The 21,537-nt window shown below is 40.9% G+C and overlaps 2 protein-coding genes across 12 annotated transcripts in view; one reads left to right on the top strand and one right to left on the bottom strand.

The window, feature by feature from the left end:
* The window catches only part of TMCO3 (transmembrane and coiled-coil domains 3), a 64,935-nt gene extending 56,604 nt beyond the window's left edge, over positions 1-8,331 (bottom strand). For 2 of the 6 annotated variants that reach the window (XM_054719985.1, XM_054719984.1), the window contains exons 1-4: positions 8,084-8,331; positions 6,534-6,631; positions 1,281-1,804; positions 259-438 (exon numbers count right to left, since the gene is read on the bottom strand). In XM_054719985.1, coding sequence (XP_054575960.1) covers positions 259-438; positions 1,281-1,724 — 624 coding nt within the window. In that variant the 5' untranslated portion in view covers positions 1,725-1,804; positions 6,534-6,631; positions 8,084-8,331. The remainder of the gene's footprint in view (positions 1-258; positions 439-1,280; positions 1,805-6,533; positions 6,632-8,083) is intronic. The other 4 variants (XM_028148773.2, XM_054719982.1, XM_054719983.1 and 1 more) reach the window with 4 other exon arrangements.
* Positions 8,332-8,672: 341 nt separating this feature from the next.
* DCUN1D2 (defective in cullin neddylation 1 domain containing 2) overlaps positions 8,673-21,537 on the top strand; it is a 29,682-nt gene continuing 16,817 nt past the window's right edge. Inside the window, exons 1-3 of one of the 6 annotated variants that reach the window (XM_028148779.2) lie at positions 8,673-8,737; positions 15,293-15,704; positions 18,855-19,023. In XM_028148779.2, coding sequence (XP_028004580.1) covers positions 15,530-15,704; positions 18,855-19,023 — 344 coding nt within the window. In that variant the 5' untranslated portion in view covers positions 8,673-8,737; positions 15,293-15,529. Of the gene's footprint in view, positions 8,738-11,594; positions 11,661-14,254; positions 14,283-15,270; positions 15,705-18,854; positions 19,024-21,537 lie in introns of those variants that run through there. The other 5 variants (XM_008143911.3, XM_028148780.2, XM_054719979.1 and 2 more) reach the window with 5 other exon arrangements.

Genomic DNA, 21,537 nt, shown 5'->3' with positions numbered 1-21,537 from the left:
TGAAACCAGTCCCAATCCTCCTGAGGGCACGACTGGAAAACAAAGATGAGCCATTGAGGGGGGACTGACAAAACATGAGAAAATAAAGGATAACTAGTATACTTCTGTAGCACCAAGCCAAATTATTTTTATGTTTTAGTTTTCTTTGTTTTCAATCTACACTAAACATATACATGCAAACCATTTCAACAACACATCTTTCAGTAAGTAGCTCAGTCTCAGCAGGTAAAGAAGAACTTTTTCTGGAATGTTACTTACTGATTTATTGTCATCAAAAGCATGTTCTTCTATTTCCTCCTCTAAACGATCAGCTGCCTTTCTTACATCTTCAAGAATTTCATCGAGCATGGATAAACTTTTGTTTTGATGTTGCATATTTTTAAGGGCTTCAACTTGATGTTTTTCTGCTGCCAGAAGTTCCACATATTCTGTCTCTTCCTATTCATTTGTAAGAAATAAAGAATGCGGTTTATTAAAAAATAAACCAGAATATCACTTCGATTCAGGTACCTGGTCCAACCACACCAAAACACGCTATCCAATATTCCTGCTCATAAATGTATAATTCTAGCTCCCGTCAATAGGGAAAGTCAAGGACCACCATCATATATTCAGTCCATCAAAGAAGGGAATACTGTTATGTGGTGTATGACTGTATTTCTACCCAAAATGCCCTACTTTGGTAAAGAAAGTTTAATAAATCTGTATCTTCTCTACTTTTTAAGCTATGTAATAATACCATAGCCTTTCTATGAAGATGAAATTATATTTTATATATTTTAAGTGCCTGGCACCTAATACATGGCTTAAATGATGGCTATAAGAAATTACATAATAAATATCACATCTGATACAGTAATAGTTCCTTCTCATTTTAAAAGTATCCTTTTAAAATCCTTGAAGAAAGTCAACCTTCACACAGAAAGGAATTCTTGCTAGAAACTCAAAATGTTGACTGCAGTTACAAATATATTTATTTCCACATCAGTTTATGGGATAACTTCAGTAAGTATTTTGATAACCTGAGTATTTCACAATATAGAAAAGCATGAGAGAATGACTCCTTCTAGAAGTGATAAAATGTAACTATGCTAAGACATTATGCAAAAGGGAAAGATTTTCCCACACAAGAGATTTTCTCTGGGTATGATTATTATGAACAGGTGCCCCTAACAGACCACCCCAGCTGAAGCATCAGCCCCCTCTGCATTTCCCCTTTCCCTCTACTTCCCAGCTCAGAGTGTGAATGGCTCTTTTGGTAAATGAGCGAGATGGCTAACCTTTATGGCAGCCTCTCTCAAGGCCTCCAGGCGCTGCCGGCTGCTCTCTTTCATGTTCACCACGTCTTTGTAATCTCCCTGCAGAGCTCTTTGGAGTCCATAGATAGCCTGGAAGACGGAATTTTCACTTTCATTCAGCTCTTTTTGAAAGATTTCAAATGTGTGCACCTGGAACAGCTTCTCTTCATCCGACAGGCCCGCGTCTTTTTCCACTGCTCTGATTGCGTTTTTCAGCTTGTTAAGAACCACGGTCTTCTGGCGAAGAAGCCCGGAGAGCTTTCTGCAGCTATCTAGGACCCACTGCTTCCTCTGCATGATAGCTGCCCCTTTGCCTCGGTGTAACTTGATGGCGTGTTTCGCTACCTCTTCATGTTCCGCAGCATTTGCTATCAAATGAAGCAATGGAAGCAACATCCAGAAGTAATTTTTTTCCAATACCTTCATGATCCAATTTTAGAGGACAGGGCAAGGCAGTCCAAAGATTTCTGCTAAGCTGAGCTTGCATTTTAGATACACATTTTCAGCTGAAAAAAAAAAAAGATTTATTACCACATATAGTTGAATGATGATTCATCACTATTGAAATCAGAGTTAAAGTATTAAATAATTACATCCAGAAAACTATCAGTGTTCTGAAAAAAGTTATTTTTTCCTATATTAATATTAACATCTGAACTATTTATTGCACTGAGGTTAAGTTCAAATACTGAATGTTAAAGTATGTGCCTGGTAAGAACTGAGACTAAAGGTTATGTCTGAATTTAAAGGAAATATTTTTAAAGAAAAAACTCAGCCTCATATATCTACTAAGTCTACCAAGTGCAAAAGACAAAACCACTTCTATGTAAAAGGCTCCACATATCAAAGGCCAGATACTTTACAAATCAGTGAACCTCCTGGGGGAAGAATGCTCCAGATCATTCCAGACATATGTTTTGAGGTACTATTAGCTTGCTTTGCCATATCATTTGCTTTCCAAAATCAGCTGGAACTTTGCTAAATTTTCAAAGTCAGTCTATTAAGTGCTAATGAAATAGCAAGGATAGACAATAAAATCTCCAAATATAATCACATCTGGGTCTCCAGGGCTTTATAAAACATTTAAACATTTCCAATCATCCAAATTCAAGCTCCATCCCTTTAGGAAGGCCTCCAGCAATGTGTATGATTTTATCTGGCAACAGAAGCACAGAGAGGACCCTGGACACGACAAGTTGAAGGTTTCAGTACAGGCAGCAGAGGGAGCTGCAGCTGTGGTGTCCAGATTAGAGGGCAGGAAAGCTTTATCAAGGAGCAGGGGGCAGCTGTGGCAGCAACGTCACTAAGAAAAAATGACCTCAGAGGTAGTAGAATAGACTAAAGAAGGAAGAAGTAACAAATGCAAGAGAGGCCAGTAAGATACACCCTAAAAAATATCCACTTAACCTGGCAACTAGGAGCTCACTGGGCATAAGAGGATAGGCCAAAAAAGAAAACAAAACACAATTTTACACAGGAAATAAAACATTCACATACACCATCTAATCATTCTTAATAGTAGCATCCAATGGATTATCCTGTCAAGAATTCTTACTCAACTGTAAAATAAACCAATATTTCCCTTACCTGGGGATCTGTTTACTAAAATACTTCTTGATATTTTAATTTCATAGATAATCCTAACGCTAATCAGTTTAATGTGGTTTCCCAGGCAAAGCACATTAAATGCAGCAAATATAAAAGTGTGGTATTTCTACAGCTAGAATTCTGACCAAACCCAGAAATGATAGCCAATAGAGAGTGGAGACAAAACAGAGCTTAGGAAAAAGAAACACAAGAACTCAGCAAAGACTAGCAGCCTAGGTGACCTGGTGAGGGCCGAACTGTTCTATGCACTTCAGCAGATCCTAAAAATACCACTACTGGAGGCTAGCAGAGCCACCAAGGTTCAAAATAACAATGAAAAGTCACCAAAAAAAGACTATATTCTGGTTAAAAAGTCAGGAGACTATTCAATTTCAATACATTTTTAGATACTTCAGCTCCTAATGTTACAAGAATTCACTTACCTAGAACAGTTCACTTCTTAATAAGATAGGATAAATGAGAATTTACTGTTTGTTACAGTTTTAATACTTTAAGTAAATGTTCCCACCTTAAAAATAAATAAACGATTAGCCAATCACAGTAATACCTACAATATAGTTGATCTGTTAGTTTAATGACTCATTTAATTGCTAAGCTTCTATTGTCCAAAGGGAGAGCAAGAATTGAATCGTTACTTCAGAAGTGTACACTTTTAGTATATTTCAAAACCAAGACAGAAATTTCAGATGCTTCATTAATGCCCCCCATTTCCCCACCAAAGTGATTTTTAAGGATTTCAAACTTCAGAAAAATAACCTGCTGCATAGTTTGTGTGTGAATTAACACCCCTTCTTTAATTCTTGGTTCCTTCCTTAAACAAGTCCCTGGAATTAAATAACTATTCCTCTAAACCATAATACCCGAGGGAGTTATTAATTTTTATGAGAAATGTTTGAGAATTTTAGTTGTAGTCAAACTAATATTTCCACTGAAACAAGCTTAAATTATCAATAAGAAACTGAAATTTTTTATAGACCCTTAAAATATGAATCACTCCTTTTTCATAAACTCATTTTCCCTTCAAATTTGGCTACCAAATTCTATGGACTACTAAATTGTAACATGTTTATTCCTGAGTGAATAGTAAACATTTTTAGCTTCAGTGTTATTTTGTTATTACTATATTTCATTACTAAAAAGACACGTTTGGGATTTGTTGTGTTTTTATAACAAACTAGTGGCCAGGTGCACAAAATTCGTGCACGGGGTGTGTGTGTGGGTGTGTGTGTGTGTGTGTGTGAGAGTGTCCCTCAGCCCATCCTGCACCCTCTCCTATCTGGGACCCCTCGGGGGGCATCTCTCTGGCAATCCAGGACTGCTGGCTCCTAACCACTCACCTGCCTGCCTGCCTGATCACCCCTAACCACTCTGCCTGCTGGCCTGCTTGCCCCCAACTCCCCCCGCCCCTGCCGGCCTGCTCATCCCCAACTGCCCCCCCCTGGCCAGCCTGATCACCCCCAACTGCCCTCCCCTCCTGGCCTGATCACCCCTAACTGCCTCTGCCTCGGCCCCACCACCATGGCTTTGTCCAGAAGGATGTCCAGAAGGTCTCCCAGTCTAATTAGCATATTACCCTTTTATTAGTATAGATTCTTCAAGTTTCTATATCTTGAACTACTGATACATACAACCTGGAACAGATCTCAAGCCTGTCATGCACACTGCACGATTCCATTTACACAGCATTCTTGAATGACAACCTGTAGAGCTGGAGAACAGACTGTGGTTGTCAGGGAAGGGTGAGGAAGTGGTTGTGACTATAATAAGGTAGCAGGAGGGAGCTGTGGGACAGAAATGTTCTGTATCTTGACAGTGGTGTGGCCACACAAATCTATGCATGTGATAGAACTGTACAGATCGTGACACACACACACCATGCATGTAATACTGGTGCAATCTGAATAAGGGGGTTGATTATATCAATGCAATTTCCTGCTTATGCTAGTTTTGTAAGGAGCTACCATTGGGGAAAACTGGGCAAAGGGTCTACCGGATTTCTCTGTGTTATTTCTTACAACTGCATGTGAATCTACAAATCACCTCAAAAGAGTTTTAAAAATTCTATATAAATGTTTACTTTTTCCCATTAAATCTTTATTATATGTAATGACCACCTTTTACATTGCAGAGCAAGAAACCAAGCCCATGACATTTTTCTTATCTTTAAAAAACTAGAAAATGCCCTAAAACAGAGCCAGAGTCATCATTTTCAGGATGACTCAGCTACAGTAAAACCCTAGGTTACTTTTCACTTAGAGCAATAGCAAAATCAATACTTTGAGCACAACCCCTCCTCCAAAGTTTCTATTTGAAAAAGTTTCTATTCCAACATTAATTAAAATGTATCTCCCCATCTGGCCTGATTGGCTCAGTTGGTTGAGCATCCTCCTGTGCACTGAAGGGTTGCCGGTTCAATTCCTGGTCAGGGCATATACTTGGTTTGATCCCCAGTTAGGAAGAGTATGGAAGGCAACCGATCAATGTTTCTCTCTCTTCCTTTTTTTAAGCATGTCCTCAGGTTAGGATTAAAATAAATAAAACACACACACACACACACACACACACACACACACACACACACTTCCCCAACTTACCAAATTTCTAATGAGTTTTGCTTGTTTTTGTAAGTGCAGAACAGGTACCGTATTTTCCGGCGTATAAGACGACTGGGCGTATAAGATTTTCCTGGGTTAAAAAGTCGTCTTATACGCCGGAAAATACGGTAGTCCAATATATCTAATCCATTATATCTAATCCCATCAATATAGTCCAATATACCGTATTTTCCGGCGTATAAAACGACTTTTTAACCCAGGAAAATCTTATACGCCCAGTCATCTTATATGCCAGAAAGTACAGTATCTAAACTCTTTTAAATTGATAATGTTATTTGGTTAAGAAGAAAAATATTTGTAATAAATGTCTAAAATGATTTAGAATAAAAGGGCAAATGGGTCCACCAATAAGCCTACTCAAAAGAACTTCTGATACTTTTAATTCATTGTCATTTTACATTAAAATCACATTACTCTTATTCTATAGAAAATTTTTAACAATTCAGAAATGTCACATATCGTTTATTGGACAAAAAGCTGAAAAGCAAAGCATAATAATGTAGTCTCAGATTAGGCTTTTTCAGAACAAAGTCACTAAAGTTAAAGATTTCTCCCATACACCTCTAACAGTGAGCCCCATCATGACTACAGAGTATGTGAGGAAACTTTCTTCTTAGACATCTGCTAGGACCCCCAGAGCCCAGAGCCCTAGGGTTATGGAGTCCCTTTAGGGACAGGGGAGGCCAACAGAGGGGAACAGAAGCAGTTAGTCTTTTTTTCAATTTTTTATAATGGGCTAAAATTTGAAAACTTCGCAGCTCTGCCACCCAGCCTCTGGCTCCTGCGCAATCACAGGACCCTCCTTCACTTCTCTTCCTCGGGACCTTCCCGACCACTCAGATTTACCAGATCAACTGCTGAAAAAGAGTCTAATTTATTCACTGCACTAGTGCAGCAGCACTGTCTGCCTGGCACAGGCCACCTGCACCCCACAGTTCACAGGACAGCCCAAGCGGGGATGCTAGCCCCATCCACCCAGTTGGACCTGGCCCCAGGTGTGGGGGGTACTGACCTGGTGCTTGGGTTATTTGCAGGAAATTCTGGAGCAAGCAGTGTGGGTGTGGCAAGAACAGGGGGTCCAGTACCAGTTATTTAGCTTCCTCTGAAAAACTAAAATATGAAGAATATTTCTATTTAACGGTTTAAAATCAGAATTTCTTCATGATACCACTAACACTTCCAGGTTCAGCAAAAAACAGTAACTGAACAGGTAACAAAGAAGGAGCTTCTGGAAAGATCTAGTGAGGAGGAAACTCCCCAACACAATCTACCGCAATCTAATTTATGGAGGATTTAACTTAAAAAGCTTATTTTAAAATTTAACAAATTGAAGGATGTAAAGCATATTTATTAAAAAATAAAGCACTTATTATCCTGAAAATACAATCTATGGTTATTCATATCCGATTAATAAAAGAATTGGAAAATTAGTTAAGAAAGGGAGAAAGAAAATTCTTATGGACATTAAAAATCTTTAAGGTATTTAATTGTTAATTAAACTCTACAAAAAACGAAATATTCCATCGAGTAATCCAATCATTGAGACACTACTTTAAAAAAAATTAATATTGCAGGAGAAATGTGAAACCCGTAAGATGCTCTGATCCAAAGAATAACCAGAAAAAAAAAAGTATAAATATGAAAAGGCTGGGCTACCTTATACCTAGGTCATCATACGATCTAATAATATGTGAACGTCAGCGCGTGTGTTCCAAAGGGGTGTTTACAAGCGCCATGACGTTTACTCAGGTGCTATCAGGTGAGATCCAAAAGGAATCGAGACCCAGGGCCTACGAGGGTGGGGTGGAGGTCAGCGACCTGCGTTTGCTCTTCCTTTAAAGCCAGGAAAGCGGACGTGGGGGAAGAAGAAGGGAACTGCAGGGGTCCTGGGGAAGGAGTAAGGGACCCACCCTGGCACCTCCCGCTTTCGGGCGCGTGAAGATGAGCTGGCCGCTGAATTCCAGCCAGCGCTGGGTCCCCCCGTCGGGTCCCCCCGTCTTTCCTGGGTGATGGCCCGGAACAGCCAGTTGGCAGAGGGCGTTAGGTCTCCCGTGTGACCCTGTTAGTAGACCGGCTACAGCAACAGGAATTGGACACCTAAGTGAGGATGCAGCCGGCTGAGGGTCTGCGAACCCGCCGGCTGTGGAACTGCCGACTCGGGCGGCTTCCCCAGCTCTACCCATCAAGGCGGCACTTCGCGCCACGGCCCCATCACACCCTCCGGAACGCAATCCCGGGCCCACTGCGGGGGGCCCTCGGTCTCTACGGGGGGCCCTCGGTCTCTACAGGAGGCTGTGAGGAAGAAAGGCTGAACAAGCCTCTTCCCACTCCGCAGGCCACACGCGCAGGAGGCGAAATGAAGAGCGGGGCGCTGGGAGCAGAAAGGCCCTCGTCTGAGGGACCCTCGGAGAGGAGACAAGGGGAGACCCGCCCCGAGGGAAGCCCCAGGAAGGGAAGACTCCCGGGAGGAGAGACCTAGGGAGGGAGCCAGCCCCGAGGGCCCGAACTTGGGGCAGGACCGGAGGCTCTGCGCCTCGCGCCCGAACCCCGTGCAGCACTCACCGGGATGCTCCGGACGCCGCACATCCTGGGTCCGGCTCTCTGGCGCCGGGTGGCGAAGGGTGGTCAGCGACGTGGCTTCCCCGCATCCCTTCGCAGGCGGCGGGGCCGCCTCTGGTGCAGGGACAGGGACCGGGTCCGGTCGCGGGGACGCCCCGAGCCGCCCGACCCCCTCTCGCGGTCGCCGTCTCCACAGACACGGTCAAGAGGGAGTAGCTGCCCCTTTAAGGGGGTGGGCACCGGTGTCGACTCCCGGGCGGCGCGGTGCTCGCTGGGATTTGTAGGAGGGAGCGGGATCCGGGTACCTTGGGGCTCTGGGCGGCGCAGTGCACGTCCGGATTTGTAGGAGGGGCGGGCCTGAGGACTGTGGGCACCGGGCGGCCCTAGAACCTAGGAGTCGGAGTTTGGGGCGGGGCGTGCGGGTCGAGAAGGGCGAGGCCTGGGCCGGTCGGCTCCCGGGCGGATGGTGCACGCCGGGAGTTGGAGTTCGGTCGGCGGGACCTGTCACCGCCTCCCCTGCGCCCCTCCCCGGGCGGGTGTCCAGGGAGCCGTGGAAGAGGAAGGAGCGTCTGGGGCTGGAGCGGAGCGGGAGGAGGCGGCCGCGGCTCCGGCGCAGACGGCGGGGCCGGCGAGCAGCGGGGAGCGCCGGGGAGAATGGTAAGTGGCCCGCGGAGTTGCTTTCTTCCCGGCCCCTCTCGCGCACCCGGGGCGGGGGGACGTGGGGGGAGAGGGAGGCTCGGGGGTCGGAGGGCCGGGGAGCGCCGGGCTCGAAGGTCACCGGAGCGGCGGGTCGCGGTCCGCCCTCCTGCGCCGTGGGCGCCGCTGGAGTTGGAGGGGCACGCAGGTGGGAACCGCACGACCTGGGGCGAGACCTGCGCGGTGACCTCGGTGCAGTGATGTGGTTTGTTGGGATGGAGGCACCGGGCAAGCGTGCGGGCTGGGACCATTGCTCCCCCGAAGCGCGAGCAGCCGGGTGACCGAGGAGGGGCGACGTTTCGTGCCTACGCAGCATCCTCTCGGAGGTGAAATGGGCAAGACGGTGCCTTTGAGCGTTGCCAGTAATTCATTTGTGGCTGGAACGTGGAGTTCAGGGTCGACAATGGCAGGGCCTCTCTTGGACGCTGAGTGTCGAGTTTAGGAGATAACGGGAGCCCTAGGAGATTTTTTAAAGAAGTGGGATCGTGTGTGATTTGATCATGTTCGTATTTTATAAATAAAAAAGCCTTTGGCAAAGAGGATAGGTTGGATCGGTGGTGGTCAGGACTGCAAGGAGACAAGTTAGAAAGTTGTAATAATTTAGAGCAGAAGAAGTGAGGACTTGAGCCAAAGATTGTCTGTAGGAACAGGGGGAGGAGGAGAAGAGGGAGGGGGGGAGACTTTTAGGGAACTATTCAGAAAGGGAGAATAAAGGAAAGAAAGGACTCAGCAGTTTCTCGGTTGGGCATCTGAGCAGCTGGTGATATTATTGACCAAAACAGAGAATATAGAGGGAAGAACAGATTTGTGCGGGAAGACACTATAGTAACGAGGGGGAAATAGAAGGGTCATATAATATGTTAGTTGGAAATATAGGTCTGGAGATAAAAAAAGATGTTTCAGGAAATGTCTGATTACTTGGAAATGTAGTGGAAACCATGGCAATCGATGGGTTTCATCGGTCATTCAGTAAATTCAGTGATTTCTCTTTGCGAGGAAGGTAGTGCGCAAGATGTTGGGGGTTTGATGGTGAGCAAGTCAGACATGGGTTTGGTATTCTGACCCATGTCTGTCTAGCAGGGGAGCTAAGCACTAAGCATGCAACTATTTTATTACAGTTGGGATAAGTGCTAGGGAGTGGCACAGGTTCCAGGAACTCTTGTGGTGGGGTGGGTGAGTGGTGTCCAATGCCAAGGCAAGGAAGGCTTAGCCAAAGTGTGAGCTGAGCTCTCGGAAATGAGTGGGCTGTGAGGCACAGCCAGAGGTATGCAGTACTCCGGGTGGAAAGAACAGAATAGGTGGTAGGAGATCTGCCCGCCTTCAGCACAAAGAGTCAGGGAAAAGGGACCCAGCAGGAAGCGTGTAAGGGGACTGGAACCGGATTGTGCCGTCTTCCAGGGCACAGGAAGAAAGTGTTAGTCGTGGTCCTCAGGGGACTGGGAGGCCAGTGAGAAGGTTTCAAGCAGGAGAGAACTAGTCCTGGAGGAATGTGCAGTGGGAAGAGTGGAGGCTGAGACAGAACCTCAGGTTGGGAAGATGGGCCAAGAAGGAGGTGAAGACGGTCATGTCAGAGAAGCAGGAAGACTGAAGAGAGTGGTCATAGAAACCAAGGGGGGTGGTCAGCAGTGCAGCCAGGAGGCACTTGATGACTTAGGCAGGATGTGCCCCCCTCAGCAGGCAGAGACCACTCTCCCCAGCTCTTAAGGGGAAGGAAGGCTTAACTTGCAGAAGAGGTCTGTGCAACCACTGCCGAGGCTGGAGGTCCAAGAGTGTGCGAGGAAACACTTGAGTTTACCACCGCCCCCAGCCTGAAACAGAGTCAAAGTGACCAAGTTTATGTAATTAATTTGATCATTATGGTTGCCCTGGCAGCCCCTAGTAAGTTGACCCTAAGAGAAAATTTGTTGTATTAAGTGGAAGGGCATTCATTGTAAGAATAACTTTTTTTTTTCTTTTCATTTTATGTGTGGTTAAGTCTTGATGCCCAGATTATGTAAATGATTTTTTCACAAGGTCACAGTTAAAATAGTTGAGACTTTTTGCATAGGTTAGGGATTTTAGTTGACGTTTCTACTGGATTATCCAAGTTTTTATTTCATGAATTTTGTACATTTAATATTCTAAAACAATGAAACATAGAAAATGTCCCTCTCCCCCTTAAAAGCTACCATTAATTTCATTCTCTTGACAGGGTAAGCTCTGGTCCTGCCAGTTTATGGACTTTTGTTAGTTTTACATGGATTTAGTTCTGTTCAAATAGACCAGAGCTTTCTTCTTTCCCCTATAATGACTTCGTTTATGAGGCTTTTTCTTCTAGACAGCTTTGTGCCAGTTCCCTTTTTTACAGATTGCAACTTGCAGTTTGCAAATTTAGCATACAATCTTTAGACTTAGCTTAATGATTTTTGTTTTTAATTGCTATTATTTTGTGGAGAAACTTGTAATGGGTAACATCAAATTGTTGCAACTTTAATGACAGTCCCCTTCCTTTTCATTCTAGCCAGAGACTTATGTGCTATACTTAGACCCATGGCTACTGTTGCTCATTAAGATCTAGTACCTTCATACAGAGGTTCAAGGTTGTAGGATCTGTCTTATGACATAGCAGTCACTTGGAATAAATGCAAGAGGGATCTATTTATTTCTCTTAACTGCAGGTCTACCCATTTTGTAACTTAACATGGTAACATTTCAGGCCACTTTGTGGGCCTGGGTCCATATACTCCTGCATCTCTCTTCCAGGGTTTCCAGAAAGCATTCTCCTTTACACGTTGATATAATTTTTTGTCACATATTAGGAAAGGTTTCAAGAGCTGATTATCAAGAAAAGTGCCTTGAGATCAGGCATCATCATATCTTCCAGCTGTCTGTCAACACTTACTTGGTATGGATCTACCAATTATATAAACTGGTTAAATAATTAAGTAACCTGACAGTATGTTACTCTGTTGATTAATCTAGAAAGTTCCAAGGGTACTACGTTGAATTTTCTTTTGAAGTGGAATCTATATAACATAAAATTAACTTAAAAAGTATAGAGTTTTAGTTGCATTTAGTACTGTTTAGTACATTCACAATGTTGTACTACCACCAGCTCTGTATATTTCCATCACCCCCAAGAAAATCCCACATTTATTAACACTCACTCCTGGTTCCCCTCACGCCAGCCCCTAGCAATCACCAATCTGCTTCATTCAATCTCTATGGACTTGTCTCTTCTGGATATTTCATAAAAATGGAATTATTCAATATATGACCTTTTGTGACTGACTTCTTTCACTCAGCATATTTGCGAGGTTCATACACATCGTAGCATCAGTACTTTATTTCTTTTTATGACTATGCTTCATGGTGTGTATATACTGAATTTTGTTTTACAACCATGAAAAAATTTTTAAATCTAGCATTGATGGCAATTTCCATAATAAATATATCATGGTTATTTTTAATGGTGTGCCATTTTGAGATTGAACATCTGTTTCTATCTTAAGCTTTCTGAGGTAACTCTTGGCTTTGCCCACCCTCCCTGGGGGAGACTATCATAAAAAGATGCTAGCTTTATTTTTATCAGCTTTCCATCAGAACTTATGGGATCTGCCCTAATTTAGATAAATTTGATCTTACCAAAGAATATACCTGGAACTCTTTTTTCTAGTTCTTTCCAAAGGCTCAATTTCAGGAAATAATGTGTAGAATACATATTCCATGTATTAACCCTAGGATATAGATCAAGATTATAAACTACAGACCACAGGCTAGTTGTCTGTTTTTGTAAATATATATTTTTTAATCTTCACCTGAGGATGTATTTATATTGATTTGAGAGAGAGAGAGAGAAAGTGGACGAGAGAGAGAGAGAGAGAGAGAGAGAGAGAGAAAGGAAACATCTATTGGTTGCCTCTTGTACACACTCTGACCAGGAATCCAACCCACAACCTTTTGGCGTAGGGGATGATGCTCCAACCAACCGAGCCATCTGACCTTGGCTGTAAATAAAGTTTTATTGGTGCACAGCATGTGCACTTATTTGCATGTTGTATATGGCTGCTTTCACTGCAATGGAAAAGTTAAGTAGCTGCAATAGAGACCAATCAGCTCCTGATCTTGCTCATCAGTTCTTTTTTTTTTTTAAGTGCATTTATCTGCATTTTTAAAAATTGATTTCAGAGAGAGGAAAGGAGAGGGAGAGATAGAAACATCAATGATGAGAGAGAATTATTGATCAGCTGCCTCCTGCACACCCCCGACTGGGGATTGAGTCGGAAACCCAGGCATGTGCTCTGACCAGGAATCAAACCATGACCTCCTGGTTCATGAGTTGACACTCAACCACTGAGTCACACTAGCTGGGCATCAGTTCTTAATCGGAGTTCCACCTTCCCCTATCCTCTGAGGAACCAATAGATGGGCTTAAATGTTCTGTGAAAACCCTGAAATTATATGCAAAACTACATGCACATGTGTGCACCACATGTACCACATATGTTTTCCTGGAGAAAGTTCTGTGACTTTCATCAGATTCCAAATGGGACCTAACACCCAAAATGATCAACATTGTTCTTAGTAGCCAAATCGTTTATTTTCTGTGTTACCATAGATCAGTTCTCAAATGGTTTAGTCCCACGTCCCCTATACACTTTAAAAAATTATTGGGACCCCAAAGAGCTTTTGTTTATGGGGGTTGTAGCCATTGGTATGTACCATATTAGAAATGGAAGTGGAAAGTTTAAAAATATTTCTAGCCAAAGCCGGTTTGGCTCAGTGGATGGAGCGTCGGTCTGCGGACTGAAGGGTCCCGGGTTCGATTCCGGTCAAGGGCATGTACATTGGTTGCGGGCACGTCCCCAGTGGGGGATGTGCAGGAGGCAGCTGGTCGATGTTTCTCTCTCATCGACGTTTCTGACTCTCTATCCCTCTCCCTTCCTCTCTGTAAAAAATCAATAAAATATATTTAAAAAAATAAAAAATAAAAAAATAAAAATATTTCTATACTTAAAAATAATAACAATAATAATAAACCCATTATGTATTTGCATTGCATTACCTTTTTGCAAATTATCTTTAATGTCTAGCTTAATAAAAGATAGGTTCTCAAGTGTTGTGCATTCACTCTGTTGTGATATCACAAGTTGTGCAGCCTCTGGAAGCCTCTAGGGTACACCACTGAGAGTGAGAAGGGCGGAGAGTGGCTTGGAATCGTTATGAAGATAGTTGTGTCATCATGGATCCCGGGGGTCCTCAGACCATAGTGGAGAGCAGTGTACTGGACTGCATTATCTGTGCTCCTGCTGAATTATGTATGCTGTGCTCCTTTGGCTTCAGCGTGCACGGAGGGGTGCCTTAAGAAAAGCTCTGGAAGCTTGCCCTGCTGTTTGTGGTTGGCATTTTGTGAGGAGCTGGTCTGGTACGAAGGGGACATTGCGCACTGCCCTTTCAAGAGCAGCCGCAGGGGACGCTTCCTTTGGGTTTCAGTGACAGGAGGAGCTGTCTCTCTTCTGGGCCACTGGTAGGTTTTTTAATCTTATAAAAACAGATTTTCCAACTAGTCCTATTTTCTTCTCTGCTTTGGCAACTGGGAAGCTTGGAGCTTAATTTTCAGCTCTTGTATATGGTGTGCATGTCTGTATCGTGTCCTCGGCTTTCTTCTTTTCCTTTTCCCTCCTCTCAGTTTCTTCATCTATAGCTTGTTTTCCATTTACAGATTTTTGTAAGTTATATTTTATTTTGTGTTTCTTTAAACAGTCTCATCTTTTTAAAAACAAGATTGAGTTTAAATTCTCAATTAAGTAAAAATTTCTCCCTTATGTGTAAAGTATTAGCATCTAGTAGATTGAGTCCATTTTGATTTACAGAAATTAGTGTATTACTTTTATCTCTGGTGTCATTTTCATCAAGTTACCTTAGATAAATGGAAACTTTACCATCCTATATCTGGAAGTATTAAGATGTTATTTTGTTTCATTATATACTATATATAGTACAGTTACTTGGCAGTTTTGCTATTTACTGCCTCACAGCCTCTGCCCTATTTTTCTATTTTATTTCTGTCTCATGTACACAGACATTCTTGCTATTAGTATCATATTCATTTAGTCGTAACAACTTTTTGTGCCTGCTTTTGGAACTTTCGTAAATTTTTTTCACACTATGCTTAATTGTGTGTGTATGTTTTGATCAATGTGGTTCTGCTGATTTTAAACTGGGAAAAACTTTAAAAAAGATGTTTTCAAACTGGAAGCCCTCCTCCCATTCATTAGAGCCTGAAATTAATTGTAGCCAAAGAGAACAGTTGGGTGGCAGCGATATGGTCAGGCACCCAGCCTCATTTCATCAGGGGCCTCGTGTGTTTTAAAGAGGGATTTACTAAGACTTAGGGGAAAAGATAAGGTGCTTCATGCAAATTGAAGTGGGTAGAGATCAAAATGTATTTTGTATAAAATACTGATTCTCATAATGTTTCAAAGATTAGACTTTGCATATCTGTTGCTATATAGATGCTGTCGTTTCAATTTTCAGAAGACTGTGCAGTCTTTTTAACTGATGAAGAACAAGCCTTTGTCTTCCTGTAATTCTGAAGTGAAGTTGAGTCACCCAACAAGAAAAAAAAAAAAAAAACTAAGTCCAGTTAAAATATAGGCATTAGGAATAGAATGCTGAAACAAACCTCTGGATTGGCTTCATTGGCTTTCCTGCTTCTTTTGCATCCCAAAGCATAAGCTTAAATCATCTCAGAAGGACAAGGTCCGCCAGTTTATGGCCTTTACTCAGGCTGGCGAAAGAACCGCCATCTACTGCTTAACACAGAATGAGTGGAAACTAGACGTGGCCACCGACAACTTCTTCCAAAACCCAGACTCGTTCCACAAGGAATCCATGAAAAACACAGTGGACAAGAAGAAGCTGGAGCAGCTGTATAACAGGTACAAAGGTAAGGGGTGACGGTGACAACAGGGCGGACAATAAAGAACTCGCTTCCATCCTAGGGAACAGACGAAGGTTGTTTCTTGAATTTCTGATGCTGTGTTCAAAAGACCTTCATGATGCTGTTAATACTCAGCTGCAAAATCCAGTTTAAATGGAACTGTGACTATTCGTCGATATAGATTATGGGTGGGATGAAAAGAGAGGAGTCTAAAGACTGATTGGCAGTCAGCTCTCCCTACTGGGATCACTAGTGGCAGGGAGCCATCAGTGGTATAGTGTCGTGGCCAGGTGACTACACCTGTGAATACAGTGTTTTTCCCCAAGCAGTCCATCTAGGCTGAATATTGGTAGTGGAAAGTTGTTTAAAAACTACCAAAAATGCCTTGCCAGGCGTGGCTCAGTGGTTGAGCATCGACCTATGAACCAGGAGGTCACAGTTTGATTCCGGTCAGGGCACATGCCCGGGTTGTGGACTCGATCCCCCTTGGGGGGGTGCAGGAGGCAGCCAATGAATGATTCTCTCTCATCATTGATGTTTCTATCTCTTTCCTCTTCCCTTCCTCTCTGAAATAAAATATATATGAAAATAAATAAATAAATAAACAGTACCAAGTCATAAAAATAGTTCTGATGTGTCAGGAAAAGTCATCCATCTCTTAACACAGTGTAGCAGTGTTGTAACACTGAAACAACTTCAGTTATTGCATGAGCTTTGGCAAAAACTCTTACTAAAGAAACCTGTGTTGGAACTTGGGAACAGTTGTTATTTTTATTGAAAGCAACACCAAGAATGGAGCTTTCCATATCAAAATACAGCCATACTGCACTCTGGCTAGTTTGATTCAGTGGTCAGAGAGTAGGCCCGCACCCAAGGGCCCCAGATTCCATTCCAGTCAAGGGCACATACTTCAGTTGTGGGCTCGATCCCTGGCCCCAGTTGGGGCCCATGCTGGAGGCAACCAGTCCATGTGTCTCTCTCACATAGATGTTTCTCCCTGTCTCTTTCAATCTGTCTAAAAATCAATGGAAAAAAAATCCTTGAATGAGGATTAACAACAACAACAGCAAAAATATAGTCATACTGCACAAATAAGTCTGCATTAAAAACAAAGTCTGCATGTTGCGTGTATACAGATTCAAATCACTCGGCAGGCTTTTAGATTTCATATGAAATGTCACATCTGTGCTGTGATGGGAGAGGCAGCAAGATTCAAGAGTTTATTGAGTTGTTCTTGTTTTGTTTTTGTTTTTCTAGGAGTTTCTAAGGCAAATCCTTTTATTTCCCAAATGTAAAACAAAACAAAACAAAAAAAAACACTAATTTAAGCAAGTATTAACTCAAACAGTATAACTCCTGTGGCTTTAAATTCTTGTTTATGATTTTCATGTTTTACTTTTGAGAATTCTGTGTGTATATTTTAATCTGTCTAGATCTGAAGAATGGATTGAGAATTGCATTTTTTTAAAAATCTTGGTTCAGAAACATATTCTGTGGCTAAAAGAAGATTTGTACTTGTAGTTCTTGAAAAAATGAACATTATTTTAAATTAAGCTTTAGTGTGCTTTAAATTTTTTGGCTGTTAATTGTTGAGCTAATTTTGTAAATCAGATGCTATGCAGAGTTTAAAAATTATTCAAATATGTGCAGCTGCCTTTGAAAAAATAGTTATATAAGTGAAAATTGTCATTTTTCTTTAGTTTAAACTTCATCCCTTCATTTAATATTATCCATGTAATTTTAGTTATTTAAAATAGATATATGGTATAATCATTTGGGGTTCTAAAAATAAATATACAGTGTTGTTCAAGGACAAATATAATGTTGGTTATTGCGTTAATATATACAAATGAATAAGTGCTTCTAAAGTTACTTTAAAATATTCAATATTGTTGTATATAACATTTATTAAGATTGCTTATTAGGTGAGAGCATTGTAGACCAGTTTTCCTATTATCCTAAAAATCTATAGTGTTAGGAGCATAAAATTGAAAGACAAGTGAGAATGTTTTACAGAACCTTTGTCCTGTAAACCCATGACAGCAATTATTCTGTCACTTATACTTTTGAAATAGTATTATTAGAATAGAAGTAAAAGGGTATTTGTGGTTTCATTCATTTAATCATGTTTTTCTTCTATATATTTAAAATGTAATACATAGTACTTAAGTGACCAAAATTACATCTTGTATGACAAAAGTTTATCACACTTAATCTTTATTTAAGTAAAGGAGCTACAAGTTTTCTGTTTCCACCTTCTAAACCAGGGTGGGGAATGTCCAGCCTGAAATCATTTGGTCTGGCCCTGCCAAGGCATTAGGGGTGAGTTAATTAAATGTTTGACCAAATAGAGCAGGCTAATTTTTAAGTTGATGATTTTGTATGGCCTATGAATGATATAAATATCCAAATGGCCCTTGGCAGAAAAAAGGTTCCCTACCCCTGTTCTAACTAACAGAATTAATACATACATTATGATAATATATTTTGATACACACAGTCTGTCTGAAATTACTAGATCTAGTTTGATGAGATCTTGCTGGGATTCTTCTTTTAAGAGATTTTACTTTGTGAATTTCTGATAGGGAAATGCTAAGTTTCTTAATTTTATTTACAAACCAGAAATGAAGGGTGGGGAAAACCTGAATTTCTAAGCTGTTAATTGTGGATGCATAAACTGAATGACTTCGAAAATAGGTATTGTATAGTAACATTAGAACTATAGCAAATGAAATCACTTTTAAAAGAAAAGCGGCAATCTTGAGGTGGGGTTGTGATAAAAACTTAAAATATTATGAGTAATAATGCAGCATTTTTGTAATAATTTGCCGTTGGGCAAACTAAAATTTTGTAAACTTGAATTTTATTTTATTTTAGGGAAATTACATTTTTTGTTAATGATGAAATCTTCTCAAAGAAGTTTCAATGATTTTGTGTGTTTTTTTTTCACTAAAGCCCAGAAGCCTAGACTTTAAAAATAGGAGTATTTGCTGGATAAATTATTATTTGTTGCTATCTTTCTCATAGAGTAGAAAATTACAGTCTGCTGATGTATTTGAAACAAGCTTTCTAGAACTATGTAATAGATGTATGATTCTAACATTTCAGTAATACTTTCCAAAATAGTATAACTTTTTTCCTTAATTTTAACTATAGACCCACAAGATGAAAATAAAATTGGAATTGATGGGATTCAACAGTTTTGTGATGATTTAAGCCTAGATCCTGCCAGTATCAGCGTTTTGGTTATAGCATGGAAATTCAGGGCAGCAACTCAATGTGAATTTAGCAAAAAGGAATTTGTAGATGGCATGACCGAGCTTGGGTAAGTAAATTGGTCTCAGTTGAAATTTTTCATAAAGGAAGATACTTTCAACATTAATTCTTTTTCAGTCTGTAAATATTAATTTCATATTAATTTACTTTATTTGTATATCTTATAAATTTCTTATGCAGCTACACTATATTAAGCTTTTGGTTTCCCTTTGAATTCCAATTTAAGTTTTAATTAATAATCTTTTCTCAGATTAATCCCTTTTGTAACTTATTTTCTACTTTTTAATTTTTTCCCCAGTTTTAAATTGACAGTAAGCATCAGGGTGTTTTTGTTTGTTTGTTTTCAGCTCTTCAGCTTATTTCATAATACTGTGTACTAAATGTATAGTTTAGTGTGTTGCTATATTAAACACTAATAAAATGTCATTTTGATTTTTGCTTGTAGTATTTCCCTGTTCCACCTACAGGTTGGGATTAAAGCTTCATTAATAGCTTAAGATGTTTCTCACTTGTCAGACAAGTCCAAGAAGTAAATGAAAGCACATACAAATGTCTTTTAATCATTAAACTTATTGAACTATTTCATGAGGCCGTGTAAAAGCCAACTTGCTTGACTTGCTGATATTCTGATATTTCAGTGTTGACAATTTAAACTAGCTTTTTTTTAGCTGCTCAAGGAGCTTGAAAGCCTAAAGTAAACATGTTCTTAAGGCATGTGCTTCAGCATTCCAGGGCAGGTGGGGGAATAGAGCATTTGCTTTTTTCCCCATTAAACTGATGAAACTGTGATGTTTGTCAGCCTTGTCTGTTTAAGTGATAAACTCTACAAGACTTTGATTTGTAGTGTTATCTTACCATATTCCTGGTGGTTTTGTAAAACCAAAAAAAATAAAAGAGAACATTGTGACAATGGTACAATAGTGTATTTCTTCATGTCCTTTGCACTAGGAAAGCCTAGATGAATTACTAGTACTTTTAGAATGGAAAACAACCTATTAAAGAAGTATTCCATGAGCATGATACTATACACTATCCTATCTGTTAAAAAATCTCCCCAAAATGAGAGATTTGGAAATGAGTGCTTCTTATAGAAACACTTACTGGCATTTCTAAGACAATGAATAGAAATATATTGTACAAGTAAATGTTTTAAATTCTTGCCTGTTATCCTGTTAAGTGTCATAACTTTTAAAACATACTTTAAAGATTTTGAGTGTGAATCTTTGCAAAATGTGTTAGATATCTCATACCCTCTTATATGGAGTATACAGAGTGTAATTTAAGATTACCAGTTAATGATTGTTAATGGTACTGATCTCCACATTTCACAGGGAAGTTAAAGTTGAAAGCATTTTGTAAATATTAAAGTGTTATATACCAAGCAAAAGAATCATTCATGTGTTCAAAAGTGTATTATAAAGACAATCTCAGTGCTTTTACCAGTAGGGATGCATAGGACTGTTGGCTTCTAGTCTAAATAGCACTAAGCTTTAAAATATACTTTGGCTTTTGTGTCTGCTCTGTTTTGTTTTTTCCCCACACTTTTTCCTGGCTGTTAACTGTTGACTGTGGCTAGAGTACCTGCCTTTAACAGTTCATCTTACATACTTTAATTGGGGGCTTGAGGATTCTTAAGTAGGCTGAGTAAACTTTATGAAGTACCTTGACATCTTTGTAAAAACAGAAAAATTGACTGTGTTGCTCTATTTTTGGGTTCTCTATTGTATTCCATGGTCTGTTTGTCCTTCACCCAACACCACACAGTTTTTTTTTGTTTGTTTGTTTGTTTTTGTTTTTTTTTTAATATATTTTATTGATTTTTTACAGAGAGGAAGGGAGAGGGATAGAGAGCTAGAAACATCGATGAGAGAGAAACATCGACCAGCTGCCTCCTGCATACCCCCCACCGGGGATGTGCCCGCAACCAAGGTACATGCCCTTGCCCGGAATCGAACCTGGGACCCTTCAGTCCGCAGACCAACGCTCTGTCCACTGAGCCAAACCGGTTTCGGCTGACGTTACTTATTAAACTGAAGGTGCACAGACCCTGTGAACCCAGCTGTTCTACTCTTGGGTGTGTCTAACATAACACATGCATATGTGTGCCAGGACACATGTACAGAACATTTTAAACAACATTCTTTGTAACCAGAAAACTAGAAGCAGCCAAAATATTTATCATCAGTAGACTATATAAATTATAAAATAGGAATTTAATGGAATGCTATATGACAATGGAAATGAACCAACCCCAGCCACACTGTCAGCACAAATGAGCCTCACAAACATAATGTTGGCACAGAAAGCCAGAGACAGAATAATACTTACCGTGAGGTCCCATTTAAAAAGTTCAGACGTAGGAATAACTAACACACTGTCAAGGATGCTTGTTGGAGTGATGGAGGCCTAAAGAAGAGCGAGGAAGTGGCCACGTGGAGGAAAGGGGTTGTAATGGGGAAGGACACACAGCCACGCCCCAGGTGCTGCTGCCTGCTGGTTCTTGATTGGCTGGGGGCGGGGCTGGGGGCTGTCCGGAGCACCCATGACAGCTCTTGAAGCTGTG

This window comes from Eptesicus fuscus, chromosome 8 (genome assembly GCF_027574615.1).
Source record: "Eptesicus fuscus isolate TK198812 chromosome 8, DD_ASM_mEF_20220401, whole genome shotgun sequence".
NCBI classification, from domain to species: Eukaryota; Metazoa; Chordata; class Mammalia; order Chiroptera; family Vespertilionidae; genus Eptesicus; species Eptesicus fuscus.
This window is presented reverse-complemented; position numbering and strand designations above follow the sequence as displayed.